Source organism: Neoarthrinium moseri (genome assembly GCF_022829205.1).
Source record: "Neoarthrinium moseri strain CBS 164.80 chromosome Unknown scaffold21_Wmoseri_CBS_16480, whole genome shotgun sequence".
Classification (NCBI taxonomy): Eukaryota; Fungi; Ascomycota; class Sordariomycetes; order Amphisphaeriales; family Apiosporaceae; genus Neoarthrinium; species Neoarthrinium moseri.
Genome location: NW_026055135.1, coordinates 176,146 through 190,789, shown reverse-complemented (window position 1 = coordinate 190,789; position 14,644 = coordinate 176,146). Strand labels below are relative to the sequence as shown.

The 14,644-nt window shown below is 51.6% G+C and overlaps 5 protein-coding genes across 5 annotated transcripts; 2 read left to right on the top strand and 3 right to left on the bottom strand.

Moving 5' to 3' along the window:
* Positions 1-110: 110 nt before the first annotated feature.
* Positions 111-371, bottom strand: JN550_006202 (uncharacterized protein; the record flags this gene model as incomplete). The annotated part of the gene is made up of 1 exon (XM_049317915.1): positions 111-371. The coding sequence occupies one exon, from the start codon at positions 369-371 to the stop codon at positions 111-113; it is 261 nt and encodes an 86-aa protein (XP_049171762.1).
* A 695-nt stretch (positions 372-1,066) lies between these two features.
* JN550_006201 (uncharacterized protein) lies at positions 1,067-2,206 on the top strand (the record flags this gene model as incomplete). The annotated part of the gene is made up of 5 exons (XM_049317914.1): positions 1,067-1,417; positions 1,474-1,564; positions 1,626-1,640; positions 1,697-2,038; positions 2,085-2,206. The coding sequence occupies 5 exons, from the start codon at positions 1,067-1,069 to the stop codon at positions 2,204-2,206; spliced, it is 921 nt and encodes a 306-aa protein (XP_049171761.1).
* Positions 2,207-3,547: 1,341 nt separating this feature from the next.
* Positions 3,548-6,887, bottom strand: JN550_006200 (uncharacterized protein; the record flags this gene model as incomplete). Its single annotated transcript, XM_049317913.1, has 7 exons — positions 3,548-3,911; positions 3,972-5,015; positions 5,063-5,651; positions 5,739-5,933; positions 6,069-6,275; positions 6,321-6,519; positions 6,597-6,887. 7 exons carry the CDS (start codon positions 6,885-6,887, stop codon positions 3,548-3,550), a joined length of 2,889 nt encoding a protein of 962 aa, XP_049171760.1.
* A 1,375-nt stretch (positions 6,888-8,262) lies between these two features.
* Positions 8,263-9,738, top strand: JN550_006199 (uncharacterized protein; the record flags this gene model as incomplete). Its single annotated transcript, XM_049317912.1, has 3 exons — positions 8,263-8,663; positions 8,745-9,236; positions 9,363-9,738. The coding sequence occupies 3 exons, from the start codon at positions 8,263-8,265 to the stop codon at positions 9,736-9,738; spliced, it is 1,269 nt and encodes a 422-aa protein (XP_049171759.1).
* Positions 9,739-10,433: 695 nt separating this feature from the next.
* Positions 10,434-11,691, bottom strand: JN550_006198 (uncharacterized protein; the record flags this gene model as incomplete). Its single annotated transcript, XM_049317911.1, has 3 exons — positions 10,434-10,705; positions 10,792-11,072; positions 11,204-11,691. 3 exons carry the CDS (start codon positions 11,689-11,691, stop codon positions 10,434-10,436), a joined length of 1,041 nt encoding a protein of 346 aa, XP_049171758.1.
* Between the last annotated feature and the right edge of the window lie 2,953 nt (positions 11,692-14,644).

Below are 14,644 nucleotides of genomic sequence, written 5' to 3'. Positions count from 1 at the left end.
TTCACATACCTGGGCCGGCATTGTCATTAGCCGCACTTCTCTGACGGTTGGTAAGAGCTCTTGCAACTGCTATAAAACGGCATGTACACACCTACACCTCCCTAGGCGTGCTAAGCCGCCATTGAGCCCTCCCCGTAACAGACCTTACTCTTCACGTCGTAGAACGTAACGGTGTCTTTACCTTGGGCGAAGTCGGGGTCGTCGATCTCGGCGCCAGCATGTTGTTTCCAAGGCTGGACGAGAGTATCTGGCTTCATAGCGGTCACCACCCAAGCTGGCATAGCGGTGGAAGAGTCGCCCGTAGCGGTCGTGGCAGAGTCCGTTGTGGAGGGCATAGGAGCCGCCGGCATCGGCGGCAAAGATTGGCCCATGACCAGCTGGGTCGGAATCTTCTAATTGGAAGCGCTCTTTAAAGAGTAGATGCGCTTGACGTCACAGCTGCCTTGTTTCTTGTTCGTTGAAGCTCGAACGAACGTATGGATGTTGCCTTCCTTAAGAGCGGAAGACGAACAATGGGACAGACAGCTGGGTACTTAGCAAAACTGTACCTTCAAAGTAACTTAAGTCCCTGCGCCGGCATTAGTGGGGACACACCAGACAGTATCCCGGTGGGGGGCTTATCGCTCACCGCATATTGAAGGGTCGCCTGGTTGCGAGCACAGCGAGTGCCGGCTTCAGGGTGCCGACGTCGATAATGGAGTTCGTGAGATTGTGTGGTTCCCATATATCGTAATTTCGCTACAGTATTGTGTAGCCGTTAATCCTACTACAGTATACCAGGCTAGCACCGAAACAGTCCTACAGAACACACTGTCAGTGGAAGACAGCCGACATGCACCCCTGCATACCCTGGAGTAAACTACTGCAGTCCCTAAGGTGAAAACATTACACCCTGAGCCTATTTGACCGCGTACACTCCCGGAAATAGTTGGTGGCTGGTGGTCTCAGATGCACCGCTGGCTCATCTCCACAACTACCCGGATTTATTGTGTTCACCTACTCTTATTCATCGCCATATAAAAGCTGAATGATCTATCTACCGTCCACGGCGGAGCCACTGACAGCCATGGCGTGCGGGACTGTGAAATCGCAAGTGAGCTATCTCAAGAGGCTTCCACTGTACCAGAAAGAGAAACCGTTTCAATTGTTTATTCCCATAGACAAAGAGGCTCTGGACCAGCGGACAACTAATCTTGATTTCGAAACGAAGGAGCGTACCTTTGTGGACGTCAGGGACACAGCGTACAGTTGTTCGTTGGACGTTGATGGATTCCAACTCCAGAGCTACCCAACAAAGCTTGATTTACCATCTTTTCTAGACCGAAGCATTGTCGAGTCCCAGTATTTCTCTGAAGTGGAAGAGATCTTGAAGAACATCGAGGGCGGATACGACAAGCTGTTCATTTTTGACTGGAGGGTTAGTCCACTGTTCCCGCCCAACCTCTACTTGGGCAGATTTCTCACTCGAAGTAGATACGAAGCTCTGCTACGCCAAGAATGGGCAACGAATTTGACATGAACGATCTTACAACTTGGCTCCGACCTTCACCAACTGTTCACGTTGGTAAGTGTTCATCCATGTGCTATGTCTCTTAGGGGCGGCACCATCGCACTCCTGTGAATAGGCTGGGCAATGCTGAGTAAGAACATTGATCCATTAGACCAGAGCGACCGTGCAGTGTTACATCGAATTCAGTTACATCTCCCAAACGACATGGCGAGCCTGTTACAGGGAAGAGTCCGAGTGGTCAAGTAGAATTCCCCACAGCAATATGCGTTTGCCTCTTGCTGATTGACTACAGTGTCTGGCGTCCGCTGGAGCACGTCGTGGAAGACTATCCGCTTGCCTTTTGTGACCCAGAAAGCATATCAGCCGACGACTTGGTAGAGTGCGACCATGTCCGAAGGAAGTTCAAGGGAGCGACCTTGTACGCGCATTTCAATGACACACACAAATGGTCTTACATAGGCAATCATCGGCCAGACGAAGTGCTCTTGATGAAAATGTTTGATTCCGACACCTCGGTGAAGGCCAGAAGTAAGTAACACCTAAATGGGACGTAGTAGGGGCTAAGCACCTTTAGGACTGGCGCACGCTTCCTTTCGCCATCCCGCCATCACAGAACACTCGAAGCCACGAAAAAGTATCGAAGTCCGTGCTCTTGTCTTCAACTTTCCTGGCACAGGAACCTTCAAGTGCGCCTGACGCTTTCATCGACACAATAAGGTTGCCTCGGGTGAAAGAGAGCCCGAGCAAACCCGATCGTAAGATGTATACATTGGTGTTGGTTGCACACGTACAGCGTCGGTCTCGGTCTGTTTCGTCTCATCGTACGACTGATTTTCACTTCCCGATAGGCCGAATCTTTCTTTCCAGTTCTCGTACATGTGCACGGAGCGCGGTCAGCTGTGCCGCTTCACAAGGCAGCCCGTTTGCTAAGCTCTCTGTAACAGTGGGTGGAGCTTTGAGATAGTCTTCCAAGGAAGCTGCATATACCCGGCGACGGGAGTCGTTTGCTGTGGAGAAACGATACGCGTTAGCTATAAAGTCACAGGCCAAGCGCCAATGAGTGCAAGAGCTTGCCTTCAGTCTGCTGGTGACCCCGTTCTTGAGCATCATAGCCACTACAACTAGATGTGCTAGAATCTATAAAGACTAGCATCGTGGAGACCTCTGTGGAGCTTTGGTTCTGTATGCGGGTATATTCCGAACCTGTCAACCCTTGTCCCACGGGTATATATACTCATTCACGATTCACCTGGTCTGTAGGCTTCTAACTTCATTATGACGACGTGCTCATCACCGTGGTTCCCTGTAGGCCTGCGGAGATCCAATACATTCGTTCTTTCAGAGCCTCATTCCGCCTTATTTAGTTGAAGTTGCTGGAACACATGTGCCAGACTATAAGTGTTAGGAACCCCACAGCTGTGCTATTCTTGATGCTGTGCTGCGTTTCTAGCGGCAAGGTAGCCTCGACCATTTGGGCACTAGCTTTGGTTCGGGACTTACCGCCTATGTCGGTGTCTGACCTGTCCTGCTGCACAGGAAATCGCCCGATTGGCAGAGCACGGATAGCTCGAAAAGCGTGACCGCGGGGTTGAGAAGACCACAGCTGTGGTGTTCTCTTCACCACGACGCCCGACAATGCAGCACTATCTACTTCGGTACATAGAACCCTCAACGGCTCGATGTACCTTCGAGGTACCGGCGCCTGGGCTCGAAAACACTGAGCGACATCTGTAATTGTTTCACTACCTTCTTCACAGCATGGCTTAAGCACGTAAAATTCGAGGACATGGTCGAAGTCGACGTTGATATAGAAGACCCCCGATAGTCGTTCTAAGGTAAAGATGTGCCCTTCCTGGGGAACACGACTGCCAAAATCATCAGGACGGGGTTGATTGGTTTGCCTTAGCCTGCAAAGTATTTCAGACTCTAAGTATTGGGTGCCTAAACACAATTGATTGGTGCCTCCATCCGATCAGCTTTGTACACATTTCGCCTTCCTGGCTATCCGGGAAACATCCTTGCGACTTGCGACCGTATTTATCGGGGTGCCAACCGTCTTGAGGTCTCCTCGATTTCGATTTTCGCGGGCGAAGAGACCTTGTAATGCGCTTGCACGATACGCAATAAACCACGACCGGTCCACCTGCCTTCGGAGCAGGACTGCGCCCAATCGAAAATTGTTAGGATATCTGGAGTGTCCGTCAAATACACTGGGCACTGTCCGTAAGTGCTACAAATGTTTTCTAGCATCTTGACAGCCTCACGTTCAAGAGTTGAGGCCTCCTCGCTCTGGCCCGTCCTTTCTCTGATGAGTAGAGACAGATGATACTTGGCTCGCCCAAGCGCTTCATCGTGCCACCGAATTTTCCTGCCCTTCTGGACACAGTCTCGCAGATACTCTCTGGAGAAAGGGGGGTTAGCTGGTATCAACAAAGAGTGAACCACTCCAGGATTGACGTACTCCGCTTTCTCGAGTTGGCCGAGGTGATGATACATTGCCCCAACTGAATATATGCTCTGGACGGTGAGTCCATGCAGTGCACCACAGATCCTCTGGCGGTTCTTGAGGACTTCCAAGTGGAGCTCTAAGCCGGCGTCGAGTTGACCAGCTTGGGTCATGATACATGCAATATCATACTGGCACCACCAATATCTGCTATTGTCTTTCCCATTGTGCCTCGCTTTGATTTCAATACCCCTTTTAGAGAGATCAATGGCCTCCTCATACCTTTCTTGGTACATTCGGACGAGAGCCATATTGTGGTAATACTTTGCGTACTCGAATGGTTGCTCCTCTTCTGTGCCCCATCTCTTGTACTGGTCGAAGCATTCGCTAAACAGTTTCTCTGCTTCGTGGAAATCATCATGCTGCAATTTGGACAGAGCGAAATCGTTAACAGAATTGTAGTAGAGATGCTCGCTGTTGTCGCAGAGTCCGAGGCGCTGAGAACGTTTTAGTTGAATTTTGCGAATTTCGCGCACTCGGCGCAGTCTCTCAAAGGCCTCGGTGCGATTGCTCAAACCAACTGCGTCCAATAAAAGCGACAGAATGCAAGATATGTCAGCGCGAAGTTTCCCGTCTATATCATACTCGAGGCGGTCCAGGATCTTCTCCGCTGTCTCCAACAACGCGGTGCCATCCCTGGTAACATAGTTCCATCTCTCCCAGGTATGAAACCCTGCATAATACAGGGTCTCTGCCAGCTGCAGAGATGGCTCAATAGGGGGATCAGATTGTAAGAATGCTTGGCACATGGTAAGAGCGTGTGGATTCGATTGCTCAAATTGCCTCCAATTCTTAGGATTGGGTATCTGAAGTGGGTTCGTCCCTGGCGATGCTCGAGCTACAATCCGAAGAGCATGCCTGAAGATCATCTCCCTCGTCAAGGGATTATGATCAAGCGCCATGCGCAACGCTAGTTGCAGTGATAGATGTATAGAGTACACGTTGTCCTCTATATCAACAAGACATCTGCGGCTTAGCGATCGGCCCATATAGAGCAACCTGTGCAGAAGTCAGAAGAATAGTGGGATACAAGTTTATATCCGTACTCTATCTTAGCGCTTCCTTCTGAGGACCACCAATTTGGGTCTTCTTCAATGTCGGCCTCGAGCCAATCCTCAGGAATAACATCAGGGTTGAGGTATGCCATAACGTCAATCAACTGTCGAGCATTCGGTGGCAATTCATTAAGAGCGAGTTGCCAGACAATATCTAGAATCCTTTCATTCGTTTCGGTAAGCGAGGGAGATGACCATGCACTCTTTTGCCAGTTGGCCTCGAAGAAATCTCGAAAGTACGAGATATTGCGTTTCGATTCACTGATGTAAGCCCCGATATGGGCAATTGCCAAAGGTAGACCGCCCAGCATATCTGAGACTTCTTCCAAAACTTTTTGGTCCTCATCGTCAACATTGTCCGTCTCCCGACCGAGACATTTTCTTAGTAACTCGATACTCTGTTCGGTATCAAGTGACTTCAGCGGCAACGACGCATCGGCATCAATCTTATGTTTGTGTTGTTCAAATTGTGAGGTGAAGATTATGGCAGACTGCTTCATAGACCTGGTTGGTAGGAGTGTTATGACGGCTTCAATTGTACCTTCTTCAATATTGTCGAAAACAAGAAGCCATGTCTTATCTGACCAAAAAGTAAGCTGTTAGTTCAAAATACGTACGTCAAAAGGGAGAAGATCGAAGTCCCATGACGGAGGGTAGCATGACTTACCTGTTGTTTCTAGCTTTTCCTTCACCGCTTCAGAATGCAGAAGTCTAGGCTCATCAATGCGTAAGAGATTATAGATGGATGTAAACGATTCAGCCAGCCTGGCTGGATCATCCGCTCGAATCCAAAACCTGTAAAAATAGTGGTCCTCATACGTCCGGCTATATGCTAAAGCTGCTTGTGTCTTCCCCATGCCCCCTAAAGCATGTATTAGACAGGATTTGGGCTCGGATCCAGCTATCCATTCTTTGTGATGTAGCCTGACATGTAATTCACTGATGAACTCCTCTCGGCCTGTAAAGTATTTTCGTAAACGCGGCATGTTGGACGTACTGACACCTTGTGCTGACATCTCCGTAACTATGTTTCGATCTGGCACTGCTGGAAACGTTTTTGGGGTTACAATCTTCGCTGCCAAGACATAACGGATGTGTTCCTCGAATTGTGCTTTGGCTTCAGTCCAGTTCTGTAAGATAGTTGATAACTTTCGTCGATGTTTAGAATGGATCAGGTTCGTCGCGATATTGGCTGGTTGATCCACTGTAATTAACATCAAGCACAATACTTGACGATTTGTAAACTGACCAAGTGTTCTCTTCCTCATGTACCTGATGGTACACAAGCAAAATTCCGAATATATGTCGTACAATCTTTGCAGCAGATAGCGGAGTTTGTAATCGTCTTGGAACAGCTTCATGTAGGCATCAAGCTTGGGGAAGGTCTCGTAGAACTTTTCAAGCTGCTCAAAAGTGTCTTTCATGTACGAAACATGGCGACAGGTACACTAGAATTAGAATGATGATCAGAAAAACTTGGTTGGTACCAGATGCTCGAACTTTGGACTCTGGGACCCCTCAATACCTCCATTACTGCCAGCGACGCAGACCACACATAACTAGCTGAATCCAGCTGCTGAACTGCTGAAGCTATGGCCCTCTCAAACGACTTTATATGGTCAAAATGAGGCTCGACATGCTCCGCAACGAGTTTGGCGATCCCGTGCTGAGAATATTCGTGTAACAAGCTGTGAAGGGCACCCTGAAAGTGATCGAAGTCGTCTAATTGTAGGGTTTCCTTGAATCCGGCTGCTTCAAGATCTTCTCTGAGTTTCTTTACCTTGGCTCTCCAGCCATCGACTTCCGTTTTAGCCATTGTCATATCGGAAACCATCTCCGAAATCAAATGTTGAATTCCAAACTTGGAGCATTTTGCACACCTAGGTAAGTAATGACTCAAGTGTACCAGACTTGAAATCAGCTCAATTTAAGCGTGAATCTCTCCAAGGCTGCAGTCTTGATTATCCTTCGGAGAGACGGCGTTTGGGTTGACTCTCATTCGTGAACGGGTCGTCATTAGCTGTGGCGGCGTCGCCCGAAGTCTTTGCCTTGCATAGCAGCACCACCAATGCCACGCCCTGCTGAAGTTGGGCTAGTGAAAGGATCCAGGGGGCGTCCTATCCCACACTCTTACACACAGAGTGACGAGATCATTGGTGGCCATCTTTGCGGCCATTAGAAATAAGTCTACCACACCGACGGTCACCAACCAATCGCACAGTCGGCGATTCTTGGGTCGGCGATAGTGAGGCTAACCATGATACAGGTCACAAGGAATTCATGCATGTGCTTACCAAAGAGGAGCGTGCTACGTCTGACATGCATAATGTAGGCAGGCTGTGGGGGCAGGATGAGAGTCTAGAGCTTCAGGTCTAAAGACGTCACTAGTAGTTCACTTTCGGCTAAGGCCCCTACAGTATAGCCTTGCAATTGACCAGGCAATGATTCGCCATGAGTCCCTTGGGTTATCTTGGTGGTAATTGGTTGAGACCTCCCTATCCGTGGACTGGTGAGAGAGTATTCAAGAGTTGGCGGATATTCTTCTGTAACCTCTGGAAGTCTATATATGTCACGATTAGTACGGGAATTGTGGCGCGTGTCACTTTTCCCGTGGTGGTTTTACTTTGTCGAACAACTCGCCAAACTCCGAAGATTACAAGGTACTTCTCTTCTTGTAGCTTCTCCTTCAAGGGGAGATTTATACTGTCAAAGAGTTCAATCATTTGCCCTTGATCGAGAGAGACGAACGAGTTTGGGTTGGGGGCCGAGGAAAACTGATAGTACAGAGGGTTATGACCTCGCTGGCAGTCAAGATGCCCAAGAAGGGGGTTCTTGCCTCCCTGAGTTTTCCAAGTACAGTGCTTTGCACTGGTCAAGTCGCTTCAAAGTTTCGAGGGCAAAGCTACTTGATAATAGTTGTGATTAGAGAGGTGTCCTGTAGGCCGGGAATGATTGACTTCCCAGTCGCTGTGCGGTGCCGTCTACATTCTTTTTCCAGAGAACGGATTCTTAAGAAGCACATTTAAGCCCGAGTACACTGTCATGCCGACATAAATTCCAGGTCTGTAGTTCTCTCACCTTTTTTTGTTGGTACCGTATAATAGCAGACGAGCTGCGATACTGACGTCTAATGGTGCCCCGGAAGCAAGCGGCTAATTCCGCGATAAGATACGCTGGGAGCTACATCGAGCATGACCACCACTTACGTTTACACAACACCTGGACACTCACCTCAGCTACGTACGCCTTTCGGTGCGAATCGAGCAAACCAGCTGTTTCAAAGAATTCGAGCAGAAGACACGCGGCGCGAGATGTACACACCAACACCCCCGCCACCGGTTCCCCCGCCAAAACCCAGCAGTCATGACACAAGCCGGCTAGGCACCCCCTCCATCTCACAGTCACCAAGACCATCGCCTTTGACAGACAATGGCTTCAACGGCGCCGAGGGCAAGGGCAAGGGAATCGCTACAGACTCTTCGGGCTTGATCCCCGCCCCGTCGCGACATGACAGTCAACGGCTGCGGCAAGTCCCTCAAGAGATACCTGACCCAGGCGAGGGATGGCTGCCCAAATTCCTCGAGGACAAATCGTACGTCTCTGACCCGTGTTCCCTCAATTCGGTAGATTTTAAGTCACTGCTGCAGTCGACTAACCCTGGCAAACTATGCAGGAAGCAAGATCTCGCCGACATCCTCTCCTCTCCCGCCCAGCTCAACGCCTTGACCCACTCGCCGTCGACCGCGCACCCATCCACGACCAACTCTCACGCCAACCTGCAGTTTGCGCTGACCGAGAACCTGACCCTGGCGCAGCACCTGCTGGACCTGGAGTCGCACCTGAACCACCAGCGGTCGAGCACGCAGGCGCAGCTGTTGTCGACGCACGCGCTCGAGCGGCAGTGGCGGCAGAAGCAGTCCGAGATGGACGTGGCGCTGGCGCCGTTCGCGCCCGCCAGCCTGTATACGCGGCTCACGCAGGGGCTGCAGGAGCAGGAGATGGTGTGCGCCGCCATGGAGGAGAGCTTCCTCGACGGCGACGGCGAAGTCGCCTCCGAGCGCGAGGCCCTCGACTGGGTGCGCCGCTACCGCGAGGCCAAGAAGCTGTACTACCTCCGACAGGAGCGCAAGGAGCGCTGGAACGAGAGGAGGGTCGGCGGCTGGCGGTGAGCGAGCGAAGCAGACGCTAGCCGCTCCAGGTCATGCCGTGTCGGTAGCCCTCGAGTGATCAGGGCACGCCGTGACGTGATATTGCTACTTCTCACGTCCCATCGCCACACTCCCCTGTGCAGATTGCTCAACATAGGCCAGTATTTGTGGATGGCTGAGACGCTGGCTGGCCGCAGGCTGCGCAATATGGCCGCTGCGAGGAGCGTTACAGACATACGCAGTGACGGAGTCTACTTACTACTATCTACACGCCTGGCGGAGTCAAAGACGCGCTTACATCACAAAACCATGGCGATCCTACCTGCATTCCTCGGCATACATACCACCGAGTGGAAGTGGCTGACGAGGTGCATCCTAAGGGCTTGCTGTCCGCCAACACCTCGTCGTGAGCTAGCTTCAGATGGCCTCGAGGTGGTGTGGTGTCGTCAAATCCGCGGCAGCTGCTCCAGAGACGGACTTGAAATCAGGCACGTTGCCATGATGCGAATGGAACTCTAGCGAATCAAAGGGCCGATGAGCCCTGCGCATATCGCGAAGCTTGCGTCTGGAATCGGTCCGATGAACCCCGGGGTGCAGGAGAGCACAGCTCCACGGCGCTTGAGCACCACCTTGAGACTCATGAACCCGGAGAGCACTGCCCGGTTTGGTAATGTGAGCTAAATAGATAGTTCTAAATGTAGCTTTGCAGACGTATGTAGGGAATTTATAAACATATCTCCGCTGGCTGCGATGCAGAAACAGCCCCCGACTGCGCCTATAAACGTCTCTATTCTCATGATATGGTAGTCTAGATACACCGTCTTCGCTTGGGAGCTGCTGACCTCCTATTGTGAGCCCTACTCTTCCTCCGCGGCGGCTAGTACCCGCTGAAATGACATCTCATGATCGGTCGCTTATGGAGAAAGGAAAGGTGGCCAGCCTTTGGGGCCTTTTCCAAGCGGAAGGAATGGGGCTGGTGTTCTGTTTTAAGTCTTTTCGCTAACAAACGAATTGGAAGTAGCCGCCAACCCTGGTCTTCGGGTCTGCATTTCTGATCGAGCACATCCGAAAGCCCAGTTTGTTCAGACCCTTCGCACTGGTGAGCCGTAGCCTGGAACGCAGTCGCAGAGAGCCTCCATTCGGCTTCCCCGTTAGCTTGCCAGGACCCAGCAGCAAAGAATCGAACTGGCCATCTCTTTATAACTCTTCTACTGCTACTTTAAGGAGCTGAACGGGCTCTTTTTCATCTCCGGACTCCTGGGGCTCATGGGCAGAGCAAATAACTCATCCTCTGTCCCATGACTTTCCAACGGAGGTCGGCCCCCATAAGCGGCCTGCCCGCTGCCTCCGACAAGGGCGTTCAGGGACGCCAACTCGCCAGACCCAACGGTCTGTTGTTGGGCATGCTTCCTGTAAGCGCCTGCATGGGCTGGTACCGCAATATCTGATACGTCCGGTGAAAGGGTGTACAGGTGATGCTTGCGGCCTATGTGCGCGTAAGCTTCGTCGGATGTTAAGGAAAAGGGGCAGCTGCAAGCCCGGGAGCCGCGTATTACACCAGAGCAAACTTACCTCCAGGATTGGCCAAATCAGAGGGGCTAGTGGCCAGCTTCAACCCTCTGAGCTTCTCACCGAGACGACCTCCTATCGGAGACCGAGGGCTTTGCGGAGTGGGCGGAATCGCTCTGGGTGAGGATTGCGTGTCTCTGTTCGCGGAGTCCGGGTGCTCCAACCCGAAGTGCTCAACTATATAGTCTCTATCGGCGAGTGCCATCTGTAGAGCCACGCCTTCGCTATTGGCCTTCATCTCCTGCTCAATCTCCCCTTGAAGCTGCGAGAGCCTCCTCTTTGCCCTAGTATTTGTGGGTTTGCGTCAGTACTGATCGCAATATGGGGTGTGCAACAGTTTTGGGAATAAGAGGTTTTCGTTTCACAGCAGCGATCGCCTGACTCGTCTCAAAAATAGCAAGTTCTCAAGACTCACCACATAGTGTGCAGAACGCCCCTCGTGCCGGCATCTCGAGACGCATCGGCTCCCAAAGCAGGCATGTAGATTGCAGGCATCGGTTTCGTGCTCAGCTTCTGACCCGTGGCCGGTAGTGATATAGTCACAACTGGAGGCACATGGTCTTCTCCCGGTATAAGGAAGAACACACGATGTGTTGCAACGCCGACCTGCTCGCTTATTGCGAATTTGCTCGTCTTCCCTTGCCATGAGATTTCCCACTGGTCCTGCTTATTAGGCGTCCCCTGCTTAGGCTTGCTGCTGCCATCTTGTGACACTGCATTCCACTCAACCATAAGTACTTTCGTACCTTCGTTTCCACATCCTGTCTCGAATTCAAAGCGTGCCCAAGCACCTGGAGTCGGAGGCGCATCCGTTGAGTCCGCGGGTCCCGCGGGGTCCAAAGGCTCCGGATCTGGTGATACACTGCTGGTCGGCACCGCTGCGGCGTTATCGGAGACTGCCATACCTACGCACAGTATATATCCTATTGTTCAACTCGGGAGCAAGGCAGCAGGCTGAGCCGCATACCCACGCCGAGACGCAATGCTACGCTAGGTGGCACTGTCTGACCAGAAGCACATCAATCAAAGGCGAGCAACCACCAGTCCTCCTGTAAAAGGCGCGGGGTCCCAGGTACCAGAAGTCGAATACTGCCGGCGGGGTACGTGCCGGAAATTCAGGGTCTGAGGAAGACGTGCGCTGATAGGTATGGACAACAAGTGTGTCCCGTCAACAAAAAAATGTGACCCAGCTATTGCTGCAACGGCAGAAAGCGATATCGGTATTAATGATACATCTGGCACCAGGCAGGATATATTTGCACAGGAGAAGATCCGGAAGACAGAGTGCCAGCATCCAGGCAGACTGTTATCTTAGGAGTCGCATTATTTCTTCGCTCCGGAATATCTCGCTGCTGGCCTTGTCAGAGACCAATAATTTCCTGCGCCGCAGGGGCAATCGAGCGGGACAAAAACAAAAACGTTGAATGATTCCTGGGTTGCATGACTTCCAGGACTGAAAAGGGAACGCTTGACCTCTTGGCGATGAAGATGACGGTACGCGCAAAGAACATTGGCCAGTTTTCGAAGACTCTCGAAATGAATAACCTCTGCCGCAGCTGAGCTGAAGAACGCATGTAGCCGAGATGTATCAGCGGCCTCTGGACAGCGTGACGAGCGCAGAACGTGGGCGGGGCTCGATGCTATTTTTAGGGATTACATGCAGCGCGGTAGGTAATTTCTGGGCCCATCAGCAGCAATATTGTCTGTCCCAAGCAATCGCCTCCGTGGCCGCCCTCTTATTGAGGCAAGTGATCTTAGTGTAGCCAGACTGTCGGTTACCCTCTCCGACACAGCCATTGGTTCGTCGAAGACTCGTGGGCTTTCCAACGTCTACAGACTTGTTGATGGCAACGGTGAAAAATAGTAATTCCACCTGTCGAAAATTCATCTGATTTTGTCCTCTTTGAGCAGAATGCAGTAACTCAAAGACATACCTAAGTAGCCAGCTGATGGCTCTCAAAACTACTCACCTCATTGATACCTACCTGGGATCTGCATGTGTGCCCAGGTGCACAGCGCATATTGTACGTATATACGTGACTTCACCAGTGTTTGTAACACGTCCTGTGACCTAGCCTCTCGGAGAGCCTATCGAACTTGTCTAGTGTTAGAGAGACCATTGGTGGGACGAAAGAGATTGAGTTCGAAATGGGCTGTGGGTATATGTAATTCAACGCTTCGATTGAAAGATTTATGTCAGACATGGTATGTTGCACGCTTGCTTCTCACTCTCTTGGGTTATAGAGAAGCCCGCCGCTTCGCAGACCATTAGATGAGTCGATGGTAGTTTACGTTCTACAGCCTCTTATGGTGTGAGAGACGACCAGGCTCATGAGGCCCATCAGCTTCATTGACTCTTCCGACACTGCCGTCCACATCAGTGGTTGAACCCGTCATTGAAGCGAGGTTTAGCTGTGGGTATCTCTCGCGGGTGAGCCCTAATCGAATGTTTGTCATCGAGATGGAAGACGAGACCCAGGACCAACGTCATTGCCTGCATGCTCATTTCATTCCATACTTCGAATGTCGTCAGAGAGACTCGTGAAAAGCCCGAGGCATTTCTCACAGCTTTGTGGGGTGCCCCATCAAGCAGCTAAGCAGTCACCAGCCCCCTGTGGAAAGGGTCGGAAAGACCTCGTTAGAGTAATGAACATCGTGGGTTCCAGAGACCGCCCGACGAATTATAGATGCCGGCCAGCGTCCCAGCTATGGGGTATTGGGAGACGGCCGGGGAAAATCTGGGCCTTGAGGAGAAGGTGCGACGCTGTCGTGGAGTTCTGGTGGAGTGCCCGAGGGGAATCCTCGGGTCATCACGCAACGGATGACCTAATGTTCTCGAATCCTGCCCCGCGAAGTTGGATGCCATCCGAAGGCTTGTTCCCCAGAGACCCGCTTGCCTGAGCCCCCACGTGTGGGAAATCCACTTGGGGTGATGTGGATGGTCCGTCGCAAGGCAAACCGGACCGAAGCTGAGCAAGTAGCGTGGTTGGTGGTCATCGGTAAGGCTCCTCCTCCTCGGGTCGCGGATCGCGGATTCTACTTAGCACTGAGATTGCGTTCGCCTCTGGCATGGGTCCGAGATATCCCATCAATTGCACATCGCAGTCGACGGATTATGCCACAGGATACATCTCGCCGACGCTGACAGCAATAAATAACAATCCTGCCGCTGCGGCTGATGTTGGTGATTGCAAATACGCAGGGGAACTGCCGCAAAGAGGGAGCATGTTGTTGATCCTTACTTAATATAGGTACCATTAGAGAGAGTACCATGCGAAGCTACCACGGTAAGCCACGACACGATTGCACGGATTATTTACGGGGAAGGCTCGTGGTAGTCCGCAACATTTAGCCCACGAATGCTTGGAGTCTCTATGCTCGCTGACAAAGTCCTGGCGCCGTGAGACGGAAAAGTAAACGTATGGCTACGGCTTGCAATTTGGATGGGCCCTGGAGTATCTTCGGTCAATTCTTATCAATCCTCTTCGAGGGCCGTCCGTCGACGAGATCTCATTGAGAATTTTCCGCCGAAAGGGGGTGTCCTGGGCTGAGAGGGTGGCCCAGGCCCAATAGGATACCGGCGCGCCCAGCGTTGGCCTGTCGGGAAAGAGTTTGGATATGGCCGTAGTAGGGCCGGGAAGGACGTTCGGTGGGGCTTTCGCGGGGAACCTTCCATGGTCCCCGAGACGAGAGTCTGGACTCTTTGGCCATCCATGTTTGAGCATCTAGGCCAGTCACGCAGTATGTTGTGAAGTCGGGTCTGTAGAAGCGTCACCGTATTGTGAGACACTCTGGCCAGCTCATCGATCCATTGTTGATCGTTTTCATGCTTCCCCTTCAGCCTTTGCGTCAATCG